Source organism: Mustela putorius, unplaced genomic scaffold (genome assembly GCF_011764305.1).
Source record: "Mustela putorius furo isolate JIRA1106 unplaced genomic scaffold, ASM1176430v1.1 tig00003944_pilon_pilon_pilon, whole genome shotgun sequence".
Classification (NCBI taxonomy): Eukaryota; Metazoa; Chordata; class Mammalia; order Carnivora; family Mustelidae; genus Mustela; species Mustela putorius.
Genome location: NW_025422088.1, coordinates 5571375 through 5586705, shown reverse-complemented (window position 1 = coordinate 5586705; position 15331 = coordinate 5571375). Strand labels below are relative to the sequence as shown.

Genomic DNA, 15331 nt, shown 5'->3' with positions numbered 1-15331 from the left:
GCTTTGGGATGAAATATTCTGAATATATCTGTGATGTCCATCTGGTCCAGTGTGTCATTTAAGGCCTTTATTTCCTTGCTGATCTTTTGCTTGGATGACCTGTCCATTTCAGTGAGGGGAGTGTTAAAGTCCCCTACTATCATTGTATTATTGTTGATGTGTTTCTTTGATTTTGTTATTAATTGGTTTATATAGTTGGCTGCTCCCACATTGGGGGCATAGATATTTAAAATTGTTAGATCTTCTTGTTGGACAGACCCTTTGAGTATGATATAGTGTCCTTCCTCATCTCTTATTATAGTCTTTGGCTTAAAATCTAATTGATCTGATATAAGGATTGCCACTCCTGCTTTCTTCTGATGTCCATTAGCATGGTAAATTCTTTTCCACCCCCTCACTTTAAATCTGGAGGTGTCTTCGGGCTTAAAATGTGTTTCTTGGAGGCAACATATAGATGGGTTTTGTTTTTTTATCCATCCTGATACCCTGTGTCTTTTGACAGGGGCATTTAGCCCATTCACATTCAGGGTAACTATTGAGAGATATGAATTTAGTGCCATTGTATTGCCTGTAAGGTGACTGTTACTGTATATGGTCTCTGTTCCTTTCTGATCTACCACTTGTAGGCTCTCTCTTTGCTTTGAGGACCCCTTTCAATATCTCCTGTAGAGCTGGTTTGGTATTTGCAAATTCTTTCAGTTGTTGTTTGTCCTGGAAGCTTTTAATCTCTCCTTCTATTTTCAATGATAGCCTAGCTGGATATAGTATTCTTGGCTGCATGTTTTTCTCGTTTAGTGCTCTGAAAATATCATGCCAGCTCTTTCTGGCCTGCCAGGTCTCTGTGGATAAGTCAGCTGCCAATCTAATATTTTTACCATTGTATGTTACAGACTTCTTTTCCCGGGCTGCTTTCAGGATTTTCTCTTTGTCATTGAGACTTGTAAATTTTACTATTAGGTGACGGGGTGTGGTCCTATTCTTATTGATTTTGAGGGGCATTCTCTGAACCTCCTGAATTTTGATGCTCGTTCCCTTTGCCATATTGGGGAAATTCTCCCCAATAATTCTCTCCAGTATACCTTCTGCTCCCCTCTCACTTTCTTCTTCTTCTGGAATCCCAATTATTCTAATGTTGTTTCGTCTTATGGTGTCACTTATCTCTCGAATTCTCCCCTCGTGGTCCAGTAGCTGTTTGTCCCTCTTTTGCTCAGCTTCTTTATTCTCTGTCATTTGGTCTTCTATATCACTAATTCTTTCTTCTGCCTCATTGATCCTAGCAGTGAGAGCCTCCATTTTTGATTGCACCTCATTAATAGCTTTTTTGATTTCACCTTGGTTAGATTTTAGTTCTTTTATTTCTCCAGAAAGGGCTTTTATATCTCTCGAGAGGGTTTCTCTAATATCTTACATGCCTTTTTCGAGCCCGGCTAGAACCTTGAGAATTGTCATTCTGAACTCTAGATCTGACATATTACCGATGTCTGTATTGATTAGGTCCCTAGCCTTCGGTACTGCCTCTTGTTCTTTTTTTTGTGTTGAATTTTTACGTCTTGTCATTTTGTCCAGATAAGAGTAAATAAAGGGGCAAGTAAAATACTAAAAGGGTGGCAACAACCCCAGGAAAATATGCTTTAACCAAATTAGAAGAGATCCAAAATCGTGAGTGGGGAGAAAGGGGATAAAAAGAGGTTCAAAAAGGAAGAAAGAAAAAAAAAACAAAAAGAAAAGAAAAAGAAAAAAAAAGAAAAGAAAAGAAAAGAATTTTTAAAAAAAGAAAACACCTAAGAAAAATGTAAAAAAAATATATATATATATTAGATAAACTAGTAAAAAATCGTTAAAAAAGAAAAAGGTAACAGTTAAAAAAAAAATTTTACCCGAAGGCGAGAAAAAAAAAAATGAAAAAGAAAAAATTAAATTAACTACAAGACTAAAAAAAATCACAGGAAAAAAGCCATGAGTTCCGTGCTTGGCTTTCTCCTCCTCTGGAATTCTGCTGCTCTCCTTGGTATTGAAACCGCACTCCTTGGTAGGTGAACTTGGTCTCGGCTGGATTTCTTGTTGATCTTCTGGGGGAGGGGCCTGTTGTAGTGATTCTCAAGTGTCTTTGCCCCAGGCGGAATTACACCGCCCTTACCCGGGGCCAGGGTGAGTAATCCGCTCGGGTTTGCTTTCAGGAGCTTTTGTTCCCTGAGCGCTTTCCGTAGAGTTCCAGAGGACGGGAATACAAATGGCGGCCTCCTGGTCTCCGGCCCGGAGGAGCCGAGAGCCCAGGGCCCCACTCCTCAGTGCGCCCTCAGAGAACAGCGCCCAGTTACTCCCGTCTGCCTGACCTCCGGCCGCGCTCCGAGCTCACCGAGCCTGCGACCGGTTCAAGGTAACACGGAGCTGCGAGCTTACTGTCAGCTCTGTCTCTGTAGCCGGCTTTCCCGTTCCAATACCCGCAAGCTCTGCGACACTCAGACACCCCCGATCCTGTGACCCTGCGGGACCTGAGGCCACGCTGACCCCGCTTGGGCTTCGCCCCGGTTTAGCCTCTGGAGCGATGTCCCTCAGCGGAACAGACTTTTAAAAGTCCTGATTTTGTGCTTGGTTGCTCCGCCGCTTGCCGGGAGCCGGCCCCTCCCCCCGGGGTCTATCTTCCCGTCGCTTTGGATTCACTTCTCTGCCGGTCCTACCTTTCAGAAAGTGGTTGTTTTTCTGTTTCCAGAATTGCTGTTCTTCTTCTCTTCGATCTGCCGATGGATTTTCAGGTGTTTGCAATCTTTAGATAAGCTATCTAGCTGATCTCCGGCTAGCTGAAGCAGTCTCAGCTTGCTACTTCTCCGCCATCTTGACTCTAGAGTCTTCCTCAATTTCTTTCATGAGTGTTCTATAGTTTTCTAAGTACCAATCCTTTGCCTCTGGCTAGGTTTATTCCTAGGTATCTTAGGTTTGTGGGTCAGTTGTAAATGGGATTAAACTACTTAATTTCTCTTTCTCCTATGTCATGGTTAGTATATAGAAAGGCAACTGGTTTGTGTGCATCAATTTTTATATCCTGCCACTCTACTGAATTCCTATATGAGTTCTAGCAATTTAGGGGTTGAGTCTTTGGGTTTTCCCCAGAGTATCATCTATGAAGAGTGGGAGTTTGACTTCTTCTTTGCTGGTTTGGATGCCTTCTATTTCTTTTTGTTGTCTGATTGCTGAGACTAGAACTTCTAGTACAATGTTGAATAGCATTTGTGAAAGTGGACATCCCATTTATGTTCCTGACCTTATAGGAAAAGCTCTCAGTTTTTCCCTGTTGAGAATGGTATTTGCTGTGGGCTTTTCATAGATGGCTTTTATGATATTGAGGTATATACCTTCTATCCCTACACTGTGGAGTGTTTTCATCAAGAAAGGATGCTGTACTTTGTCAAATGCTTTTTCTGCATCTGTTGAGAGGATCATATGGTTCTTGTCCTTTCTTACATTAATGTGATGTCTCACATTGATTGATTTGCAGATATTGAATCAACCTAGCAGCCCAAGAATAAATCCACCTTGGTTGTGGAGAATAATCCTTTTAATGTTCTGTTGGAATCCTATCTTGGTGAGAATTTCTGCTTCCGTGTTCATCAGGGATATTAGTCTGTAATTCTTTTTGGTGGGATCTTTGGTTTTGGAATAAACATAATGCTGACCTCATATAAAGAGTTTGGATGTCTTCTTTCCATTTCTATTTTTTGGAACAGTTTCAAAAGAATTAGAATTTCCCTGGGGAACCATCTGGCCCTGGGCTCTTGTTTGTTGGGAGATTTTTGATAACTACTTCAATTTCCTTGCTGGCTATGGGTCTGAATGTTCAGGTTTAGTATTCTTCCGGAGTTTTGGTAGTTTATACATTTCTAGGAAAGCATTCATTTCTTCCAGATTGCCTGACTTATTGGCATACAGTTGCTCCTAATAGGTTTTTATAATTGTATTTCTGCAGTGTTGGTTGTGATATCTCCTCTTTCATTCATGATTTTATTTATTTCAGTCCTTTTTCTTTTCTTTTTTTTTTTTAAGATTTTTATTTATTTATTTGACAGAGAGAAATCACAAGTAGATGGAGAGGCAGGCAGAGAGAGAGACAGAGAAGCAGGCTCCCTGCTGAGCAGAGAGCCCGATGCGGGACTCGATCCCAGGACCCTGAGATCATGACCTGAGCCGAAGGCAGCGGCTTAACCCACTGAGCCACCCAGGCGCCCCTCTTTTCTTTTTGATAAGTCTGGCCAGGGACTCCCCAGTTATTTTAGATGTGCCTCTAATAGTACTTAATGATTATTAAATGGTTAAGATATGCAAACACTGATGAACTGCTTTATATGGATTATTGTATTTAATCCTTTGAGGTTAATACGTAGAACCAGGCACTAGGGTTAAATATACTGCATCTAACCTATACTACATCTATTAAATAGTCTTAGCTAGAAAATAAAATCGTTAGAAAAAAGACTGGGAAGAACATACCCGAAATAATAATAAACTTTTTCATGTCATACTAAGAAGTTTTTCTTCTTAAGCTGTGGAGTGTTGCTGACGTGCAGGGTTAAGTTAAGGAATATCACACTCAGAAATACAGTTATACTTAAGATATAGTACAGGTTCCAGACCATTACATTAAGTAAATACCACAATAAGGCAAGTCAGATGAATTTTTTTGCTTCCTAGTGCATGTAAAAGTTATGTTTACACATGATGTCATAGTCTATTAAGTGTGCAGTAACATTGTTTCTAAAAAAATACATATGATACTTTAAAATACTTAAATGCTCCCATTACTAGCCATCATCTGAGCTTTCAGCAAGTCTTAATCACTGATTGCAGATCACCTTAACAATATAATGATGAAAAAGTGTGAAATACTGCAGGAGTTACCAAAATGTGACACAGAGACAGAAAGTGAGCAAATGCTGTTGGGAAAATCGCACTAATGGACATACTCAACACTGTGTTGCCACAGATCTTCAATTTGTAAAAAACACAGTATCTGAAGTGCCATAAAATGAGCCGTGCCTGTTAATAACATCACAGTTGGGTAGCTGGTATTATTGTGAAGAATAGATTGTTCTCCATTCCTTTGGCTTCTCCCCACCTGTTGAGAAGGTTGTTAATTGTATTACCACAGAAGCTATAAGAATGGGAGAAGCAAAGGGATCTAACTTCTTCCTTTTACCCCCTCCTTCTCCCTCACATGGTCACAAGCTGTATTTTACCATCTATAAACAGTAATTATATTTCTTCTAAAGTCTCATATATTTTGTCTCCTATATTTTTCTTCCCTTTTGTTTCAATTGAAATTGAAATTGGCGGATAGTTCCTATTTCTCTAAAATGCAAAGCCTTCTACCTGTACTCACAGTTCGAAAACCCTTTGCCTTTTCAGGAACTTCACTCCTATAGGTAATTCTCACATTGCCAGTACTGGGAATCCCATTTACAGATGCACCCCTCCCCTTGATCCTGTTTCTTTGCTTCCTTTATAGCAAGCTTCTGAAGAGCTATCTTCATTGATGATTTCTGTTTTCTCTTGTCTTGTTTGCTTTAGCTCTCCAATTGGACCTAGCTTCGCACAACTCCACTACATTTATGTTAGGCTTAAAGACACTTTCCATGTTGCAAAAATCCAGTGGTCACTTCTAAGTCCTCTCCTTACTTGTACATCTCAGTTCTCTGTTTTTATAGATTGTGTGATACCATATGACCTAATTTTCATTGTACCTCACTTGGCCTTTCCATATCTATCAGATTTAAGAGTTTTCCAAAGCACTGCTCACTTGCTTTTTTTGACTTCATGCTTGCTTCTTAGATGACCTCATCTGATCATGAGACTTTAAATACTGAGCTCATGGTTCTAAATTTTCAGTATCTTTCTGTCTAATCGTCCCTGGGTTATATATTCCTGTATTCATTCAACTGTTTACTTGATGGACATCACAAAATTAGGCCAAATGGAGATCTTGATTTCCATAAACACACCCCCTAAAATCCTGCTCCTTCCCCAGTCTGCAGTAGATGCTGTAATTCATCTACTTGTTCAGGCTGAAAAGCTAAACTTCCTCTTTGCCCTCCTCATATATTCTACATCCAATAATACATGAGCAGGTCTTGTTAGTCCTCCATAATCTTTCTCTGCTCTCAACCCTTCAGTGCAAACTAATGTCATTTCCCTGAACTGTATATAAAACACCTAGCTGGGGACGCCTGGGTGGCTCAGTTGGTTAAGCAGCTGCCTTCGGCTCAGGTCATGATCCCAGCGTCCTGGGATCGAGTCCCACATCGGGCTCCTTGCTCAGCGGGGAGCCTGCTTCTCCCTCTGCCTCTGCCTGCCATTCTGTCTGCCTGTGCTCGCTCTCTCCCCTTCTCTCTCTCTGATAAATAAATAAAATCTTTAAAAAAATAAAATAAAATAAAATAAAACACCTAGCTGGTCTCCTTGCTTTCACATTGCTTACCAGCTGTCCTTTCTCCCCCAGCAGCAGAATGATCTTACTAAGTCCTGAATTGGTTTACTCTTTGTTTAAAATCCCCTAGTGTTGTCCTGTTAGACTTAGATGGCATGAGCTTAGGTTTTATTCTGACATGGCCCTGCCTGCTCTATAACCTCATTGCTTATCTCTGTGCAGTTTATTTTGCTAAACTTCGGATCTACCCACGTTTATGTTGTTCAAAGCGTACCACTTCTTCTTATGCCTTAGGACTTGTATACTTAATGTGTTTTTGCCCAGAATGCATTCCCTGGCTAATTCATAGGACTGACCCCTTTGATCTCAGCTGGACTATCACTAGAAAATAACTCTATCGAGAAATCACAACCAACACCAAAGAAATACAAAAAATTATAAGAACATATTATGAGCAACTATACACCAGCAAATTTGACAATCTGGAAGAAATGGATGCATTCCTAAAGACATATAAACTACCGCAACTAAATCAGGAAGAAATAGAAAACCTGAACAGACCCATAACCATTAAGGAGATTGAAGCAGTCATCAAAAATCTCCCAACAAACCAAAGCCCAGGGCCAGACAGCTTCCCAGGGGAATTCCACCAAACATTTAAAGAAGAATTAATTCCTATTCTCCTGAAACTGTTCCAAAAAATAGAAATGGAAGGAAAACTTCCAAACTCATATTATGAGGCCAGCATTACCTTGATCCCCAAACCAGACAAGGATCCCATCAAAAAAGAGAATTACAGGGGTGCCTGGGTGGCTCAGTGGGTTAAAGTCTCTGCCTTCGGCTCGGGTCATGGTCCCGGGATCCTGGGATCAAGCCCCGAGTGGGGCTCTCTGCTCAGCGGGGAGCCTGCTTCCTCTTCTCTGTCTCTGCCTGCCTCTCTGCCTACTTGTGATCTCTGTCTGTCAGATAAATAAGTAAAATCTTTAAAAAAAAAATTTTTTTTTAAAGAATTATAGATCAATAGCCTTGATGAACACAGATGCGAAAATTCTTGCCAAAATACTAGCCAGTAGGATCCAACAGTACATTATTCACCACGACCAAGTGGGATTTATTCCAGGGCTGCAAGGTTGGTTCAACATCCACAAATCAATCAATGTGATACAATACATTAATAAAGGAAAGAACAAGAACCATATGATACTCTCAGTAGGTACTGAAAAAGCATTTGACAAAGTACAGCATCCTTTCCTGATCAAAATTCTTCAAAATGTAGGGATAGAGGGCACATACCTCAATATCATCAGAGCCATCTATGAAAAACCCACAGCGAATATCATCCTCAATGGAGAAAAACTGAGAGCTTTTCCGCTAAGGTCAGAAACACGGCAGGGATGTCCATTATCACCACTGCTCTTCAGCATTGTACTAGAAGTCCTAGCCTCAGCAATCAGACAACAAAAAGAAATTAAAGGCATCCAAATCAGCAAAGAAGAAGTCAAACTTTCTAACTCTTTGCAGATGATATGATACTATATGTGGAAAACCCAAAAGACTACAAATCTGCTAGAACTTGTACAGGAATTCAGTAGTGTCGTGATGTAAAATCAACGCACAGAAATCTGTTGCATTTCTTTACACCAACAACAAAACAGAAGAAAGAGAAATTAAGAAATCAATCCCATTTACAGTTGCACCCAAAATCATAAGATACCTAAGAATAAACCTAACCAAAGAGGCAAGGAATCTATACTCAGAAAACTATAACATACTCATGAAAGAAATTGAGGAAGACACAAAGAAATGGGAAAATGTTCCATGCTCATGGATTGGAAGGACAAATACTGTGAAAATGTCTATGCTACCTAAAGCACATTTAATGCAATCCCTATCAAAATATCAGCTTCTTTTTTTTTTTTTTTTCAAAGAAATGGAACAAATAATCCAAAAATTTATATGGAACTAGAAAAGACCTCGAATAGCCAGGGGAATATTGAAAAAGAACCAAGGTTTGTGGCATCACAATTCCAGACTTCAAGCTCTATTACAAAGCTATCATGTTCAAGACCGTATGGTACTGGCACAAAAACAGACACGTAGATCAATGGAACAGAATAGAGAGCCCAGAAGTAGACCCTCAACTCTATGGTCAACTAATCTTTGACAAAGCAGGAAAGAATGTCCAATGGAAAAAAAGACAGTCCCTTCAACAAATGGTGTTGGGAAAATTGGACAGCCACATGCAGAAAAATGAAACTGGACTATTTCCTTAACACCACACACGAAAATAGACTCAAAATGGATGAAGCACGTCAATGTGAGAAAGGAATTCATCAAAATCCTTGAGGAGAACACAGCAGCAACCTCTTCGACTACAGCTGCAGCAACTGCTTCCTAGGAACATCACCAAAGGCAAGGGAAGCAAGTGCAAAAATGAACTATTGGGACTTCATCAAGATCAAAAGCTTTTGCACAGCAAAGGAAACAGTTAACAAAACCAAAAGACAACTGACAGAATGGGAGAAGATATTTGCAAACGACATATCAGACAAAGGGTTAGTATCCAAAATCTATAAAGAGCTTATCAAACTCAACACCCAAAGAGTAAATAATCCAATCAAGAAATGGGTAGAGGACATGAACAGACATTTCTGCAAAGAAGACATCCAGATGGCCAACAGACACACGAAAAAGTGTTCCACATCACTTGGCATCAGGGAAATAAAAATCAAAACCACAATGAGTTACCACCTCACACCAGTCAGAATGGCTAAAATTAACAAGTCAGGATATGGCAGATGCTGGCAAGGATGTGGAGAAAGGGGAACCCTCCTACACTGTTGGTGGGAATGCAGGCTGGTGCAACCACTCTGGAAAACACTATGGAGGTTCCTCAAAAAGTTGAAAATAGAGCTACCCTATGACCCAGCAATTGCCCTACTTGGTATTTACCGTAAAGATACAAATGTAGTGATCTGAAGGGGCACATACACCCGAATGTTTATAGCAGCAAAGTCCACAATAGCCAAACTATGGAAAGAACCTAGATGCCCATCAACAAATGAATAGATAAAGAAGATGTGGTATATATACACAATGGAATACTATGCAGCCATCAAAAGAAATGAAATCTTGCCATTTGCGATGACATGGGTGGAACTAGAGGGTATTATGCTTAGCGAAATAACTCAGAGAAAGACAACTGTCATGTGATCTCCCTGATATGAGGAAGGGGAGATGCAAGGGGGGGTTTGGGGGTAGGAAAAGAATAAATGAAACAAGATGGGATCGGGAGGGAGACAAAGCATCAGAGACTCTCACAAAACAAACTGAGGGTTGCCAGGGGGAGGGAGGAGGGAGAGAGTGGTGAAGTTATGGACTTTGGGGAGGGATGTGCTGTGAAGTGTGTAAATCTCGCGATTCACAGACCTGTACCCCTGGTGCTAATAATACATTATATGTTAATTTAAAAAAATAACACAAAAAAAGAAAGGAAAAGAACTCTATCTAAAGACACATATCGGGGCGCCTGGGTGGCTCAGTGGGTTAAGCCGCTGCCTTCGGCTCGGGTCATGATCTCAGGGTCTTGGGATCGAGTCCCGCATCGGGCTCTCTGCTCAGCAGGGAGCCTGCTTCTCTCTCTCTCTCTCTGCCTGCCTCTCCATCTACTTGTGATTTCTCTCTGTCAAATAAATAAATAAAATCTTTAAAAAAATAAAAAAATAAAGACACATATCATTTCTAGTCACTCTTAACACCCATATAACCTTGAGGTATTTCCTTTATAGAACTTCCCGACTTCCTGAAATTGTTTTGTTGTATGTAGTAGTTTTCTTTACTCTACAAACATTTTGATTATATTTATCCCCAGCACCAAAATAGTGCCTGTTATAACTTTTCTATTTCTCCAAATCATGTTGCTCACATATTTAACCTCTGAAGTCATTTTCTCGCTATAAATAGTATCTGCTTTGCCCCTAAGATCTCTGAAAAAATATAGTTTTAAAGTTTATCACGTTGGGTAAAATCTGGTCTTAGAGGAAATTAATTTTTGGAAGCCGCCTCATTTCCCAATAAGAAGGGATTTTACTTGATAGTATTTATTGCTCTCTCGTACATTTTAATTTTTGCCTTGATTTTGCATGTGTATATCACAACCTTACTGATTTTCTCAGAATCAGGGACTAAATTATATTTTTCTTTTCTCTAATAGTAAACAAAATATCTCATAATTAAGCACTCAGAATTAACTGGTGGGCATGGATGGTTTTGTGCTCTATAAACTGTATGGAGTAATTATGAAATGAAAAGTATATAGGCACATTTAATATTAACGGGGACAGGGGCCAGTTGATCTTTATTAGGACATCCCTCGAGTTCGCATTCCTTGGTAATAGAGGAACAGCCTCATCTGATTCTATAGACATATTTATACTTTGCTTTTTAAGAATGATTTAAGGTAGCTTATAATGATATGCAAGTTATATAGTAGGTTGACCAACTACAAACAGGCTAAAGGACAAAAAGTATAGACAATTAAAGCAGAACCTAGGGATAAGGCTAATATAAACAAGCATCCTTGGATCCTGTATATTAGCTGTGTTGGAGTATACATTTTTGACTTTGAGAGTTTTAATAATGAGTTTAGATGGGGATATAACCAATTCAGTTGCATAGTTGAACATTGAGTCTAGGATTATCTATTCTTGCTACTTTTGTTTTAATAATAAGAATTTCAAATGAATAATTCCATTATTCATGTTAATGGCTACCTGGGTGGCTACTTGTTAAGCATCTGCCTTTGGCTTAGGTCATAATCCCAGGATCCTGGGATCAAGTCCCACATCGGGTTCCCTGCTCAGTGGAGAATCTGCCCCCCTACCCCCCCACCCCGCTTATGCTCACTCTCTCTTTCTCTAGCAAAAATAAGTAAATAAAATCTAAAAAAAAAAAAAATCAGTTCATGGTGCTATTTGAATTGGACAGCTTTTCTGGCTTTTGAACTGAATTTGAGATTTTATGATATTATAATGCTTTATGTTCTTTAAAGGAGTGATAAATTTTGGTTTTGTTTTGGGTTTTTTTTTTTTTCCTGCTAGCTTATCCTTGTAAATATTTTCAAAAGTTTAATATTTAAATGCCAGCTGAAGTTCTGTAATATACACCAAGTATTACCTCTTAAAACTTGTTCTGACCTAGAAAGGTCATTCTGTTACTGGCTTTAATAAGGTATTATCAGAATTCCTTTTTCTTTTAAAGGTACTGTCCTTCCTGTAAAACTGATTCCAGTGAAGTTGTAAAGGCTGGTGAAAGACTCAAGATGAGTAAAAAGAAAGCAAAGATGCCATCAGCTAGTACTGAAAGCCGGAGAGACTGGGGCAGGGTAAAGAAGAAAGTTTCTTTTCTTCCTAGCTATAACATTTATGACTGTAATGCAAGTTACATTTCAATACCAGCAGCAGTGGTGACATAAATTATATTTCCATATCAGAAACATTAACAAATAATTTTATTGTTTAAGTATGTAGTTGTTAATTTGCTATAACTGTTAGCTGTATGTTAATGAAATCATATAAATTATATATTGTTAATCATATAGTTAGTTTCTATTTTATTCTCATTTTGGGGAATTAAAGCCTTTAAGATATGACATAACCAGTTTCTCAAATAGCTTGTTTGTTGGCTTGTAGGGAATGGCCTGTGTTGGTCGCACTAGAGAATGTACTATTGTTCCTTCTAATCATTATGGACCTATTCCTGGGATTCCTGTTGGATCAACATGGAGATTTAGAGTTCAGGTATGTTTTAAATTGGCTTTGTTGAAAGGGTGAAGTCGGATATAGTTAAAATTGCAGCAGTGTCAGTTTCTATTGATTATAAGTGGACTAATCTAGGTTTCATCACATGGCATTCAGTTGTTAGAATGTAAGATTCCTATAGGATTGATAGACTCTTCCCCACAGCTTAAGACAGAGAACCATATATCATGGAACTAGGCATCAGCTATGCCTTTTCATCACTTTGTTTTACTCTTATAATAGTTAACTTTTTTTTTTTTTTTTTATTCATTTGATGGAAAGAGATCACAAGTAGGCAGAGAGAGAGGGGGAAGCAGGCTTCCTGCTGAGCAGAGAGCCCGATGTGGGGCTGGATCCCAGGACCCTGAGATCATGACCTGAGCTGAAGGCAGAGGCTTAACCCACTGAGCCACCCAGGCGCCCCTAGTTGACATTATTGTTAAGCCTTTTTAGAGAATTTTTCTTGCTGATAATATAATATTTGAAATATTAAATTTTTTTGTCTTTAAAATAATGTCATTAAAGTCTTAGAAAGTTCATTCAGGTGTTTTGTTTGGGGCTTATCCTCCTGAATGAGCATTAAAGTTGTTGATCAGAGGAAGTGCCCAGATAACCCAAGGATAAAATAACTTCTCTTTTCCTCTTGAAGGTTCTATTGTATTCATTTCTAGCTTCCTTTTTAGAATGGTAATTTTATCATTATAGAGAACTTAAAATTTATTCATCTTCATTTCTTGTTTCTCAGAGACAACTACTTTAAAGTTTTAGTTGTTTCTTCTAGATGTACCTTATTTCTAAACAGCATGTTTCTGCTGCTTTTGTCTTCATATTTTAGTTCATTAACTTCTTTCTATAGGAGATGAATATTTGGTTTAACACATTCTGTGTCTTCCCATCCTTGCAATGGTTATATTATAATTTTAGCTAAATCCATATGCATGTTTTATGACTGCAGATCTTTAAATACAGTAAAAAAAAATACTACAAATAAATACAACATTATAAATACAATGAAAAGTACACTTAAGTTATTTTTAATTGCCTTGATTTTTTCCTTTTTCTTTGCTCCTGTTCCCCCACCACCACCCCTCAGTATACCTGTCACTAATTTATTCCCAAATTCTAAAAGTCCTCTTAATACGATCTCAGATGAGTTTGAGGTTGTTGCCTGAGAAACTACAGGGATGGATTTGCCATTTAGGAAGTGGGGAAGAGTCTAATTTATTTTCATCAGGATTGGTGAGGTTGGGAATCAAGTGGTCCTGTCTTCTTGAGTACCTGGTGTTTTCAAGACCTGAACTCAGGTTCTGATGCTTGTATTAGCTTCTTATCACTTATAATATGTATCTTTCCCTACTCCGCTATTCAGGCTTGGATTTCAGCTTCTTTCTCTCTAAGAACAATTACATGAGAGAACAAATGAATTCTAATACTTCTCTCAGGGAGTTTGAAGTCCACAAAGTGACACTGTTCCAGTGAGCCAAATTGAAGATACATGGGAAGAAGCTTTGAAGTAGTAGAATACCATGAGTAAATTTAACCAATCGGGAAGCATGTTTGGGTAACATTGAGTAGTTTTGGCTCAGACATACATGCTCTATGAAGAAAAAGTTGGAGGAAATAAGAGTTAAAGTGGGGAAAGTAGATAGGAGCCAGATTGAGAGAGGGTAATACATAATACTTGGGGCTTGATATATAATATGACCATTTAATGTATGTTTAAATATTAAAAGCAGAATATATTGTTTGTGATGGGTAGAATGGGGTTTGAAGAGAAAAACTGGAAGCAGTGAAAAAAGATGTTTATAGCATTCATGACTCAAACTAAGATTATAGCAATTGAAGTAGAAAAAGATGTATTTGAGGGATTTAGGAGATTGATCAGTAGTATTTATGACCAAAATGGGTTTGAAAAATAGAGGAGAAGAATGAGGCTAAAAGTCTCCTACCTGAGGTGCCTGGGCTCATCATTCGGTTAAGCATCCTACTCTTGATTTTGGCTCAGGTCATGATCTCAGGGTCATGAGATTGAGCCCCTGCTAAGATTCTCTCTCCCTAACCCCCTCCACCCACTTGTACACACCCTCTCTCAAAAAAAAGGAATAAATGACTCTTGCCTTTCTGATGTGGCTAGGGAGCAGCACAGTAATTGAAGAGAAGAAATAAGATAGGAAGGGATCTGGACAACTGATAAAGTCTGTTTTACCCAAGTTGAGCTGTAATGACGAGTAGACATAAAACTGTATTTAATAATTACTTTGAAACTCAGAATTCTAGGTCTGAGCAGTTTTAAGGTTACCAGCTTGTACCTAAGGGATACATAGTTGGGAAGAAATAAAGTTGGTGAGCAAATGGTAGAACTCTGGGTGACATTCAGTTATTAGTTAGAAGCTTTTAAGATTCAATAATACCTGTGAAAGCATTTTTGTAAATATAACTTGACTATTCAAAGGTATTTTGAGACTCTCTTTATTTTATAGGTGAGCGAAGCAGGTGTCCATAGGCCCCATGTTGGTGGAATTCATGGTCGAAGTAATGATGGGGCTTATTCTCTTGTCCTTGCTGGTGGATTTGCTGATGAAGTAGTAAGTCATGATACAACTTTGTTCTTTAGAACCTGGCTTGATCATTCAGAAAAATACAGAAGATTTTTCTAGGTTGTATCAAATCCCATTTTTTTTTTTTAGCAGTTTTTGTGTTGAAATGGTACTTCTGTACAAATTACAAGTCAGTTGGCAGTCTTCAGTCTTCACATGTACAGATTTATGTATAAATGTGTTAACTGATTACTGCAATGAAAACACAATCTCTGTAGAGTTTTTTTTTTTTTTTTAATTAAACTTATTATTTGGGGATGTTGTAGATTGACGTGTAACCTTAGAAATATTGTAGATATCTCTGTGCCCTTTACCCATTTCCCCTTCAGTGGTAAACTCTTACAAAACTATAGTACAGTGTCACAGCCAGGATATTGATACTAATACATTCAGGTCACTAAACATTTCGCTACCACAATATCCCTCATATTGCCCTTTGATAGCCACACCCACTATATCTGCCCTCCCTCAACTCCTCCCTAACACCTGACAACCACTAATCTGTTATCCATTTCTATAAT

General features: G+C 38.6%; 1 protein-coding gene across 3 annotated transcripts in view; it reads left to right on the top strand.

Annotated features, from left to right (window-relative positions):
* UHRF2 (ubiquitin like with PHD and ring finger domains 2) overlaps positions 1–15331 on the top strand; it is a 90741-nt gene that overhangs the window by 59011 nt on the left and 16399 nt on the right. For all 3 annotated transcript variants that reach the window (XM_045069857.1, XM_045069855.1, XM_045069856.1), the window contains 3 exons: positions 11675–11798; positions 12106–12213; positions 14694–14798. In XM_045069857.1, the coding sequence (XP_044925792.1) occupies positions 11675–11798; positions 12106–12213; positions 14694–14798 (337 nt within the window). The remainder of the gene's footprint in view (positions 1–11674; positions 11799–12105; positions 12214–14693; positions 14799–15331) is intronic.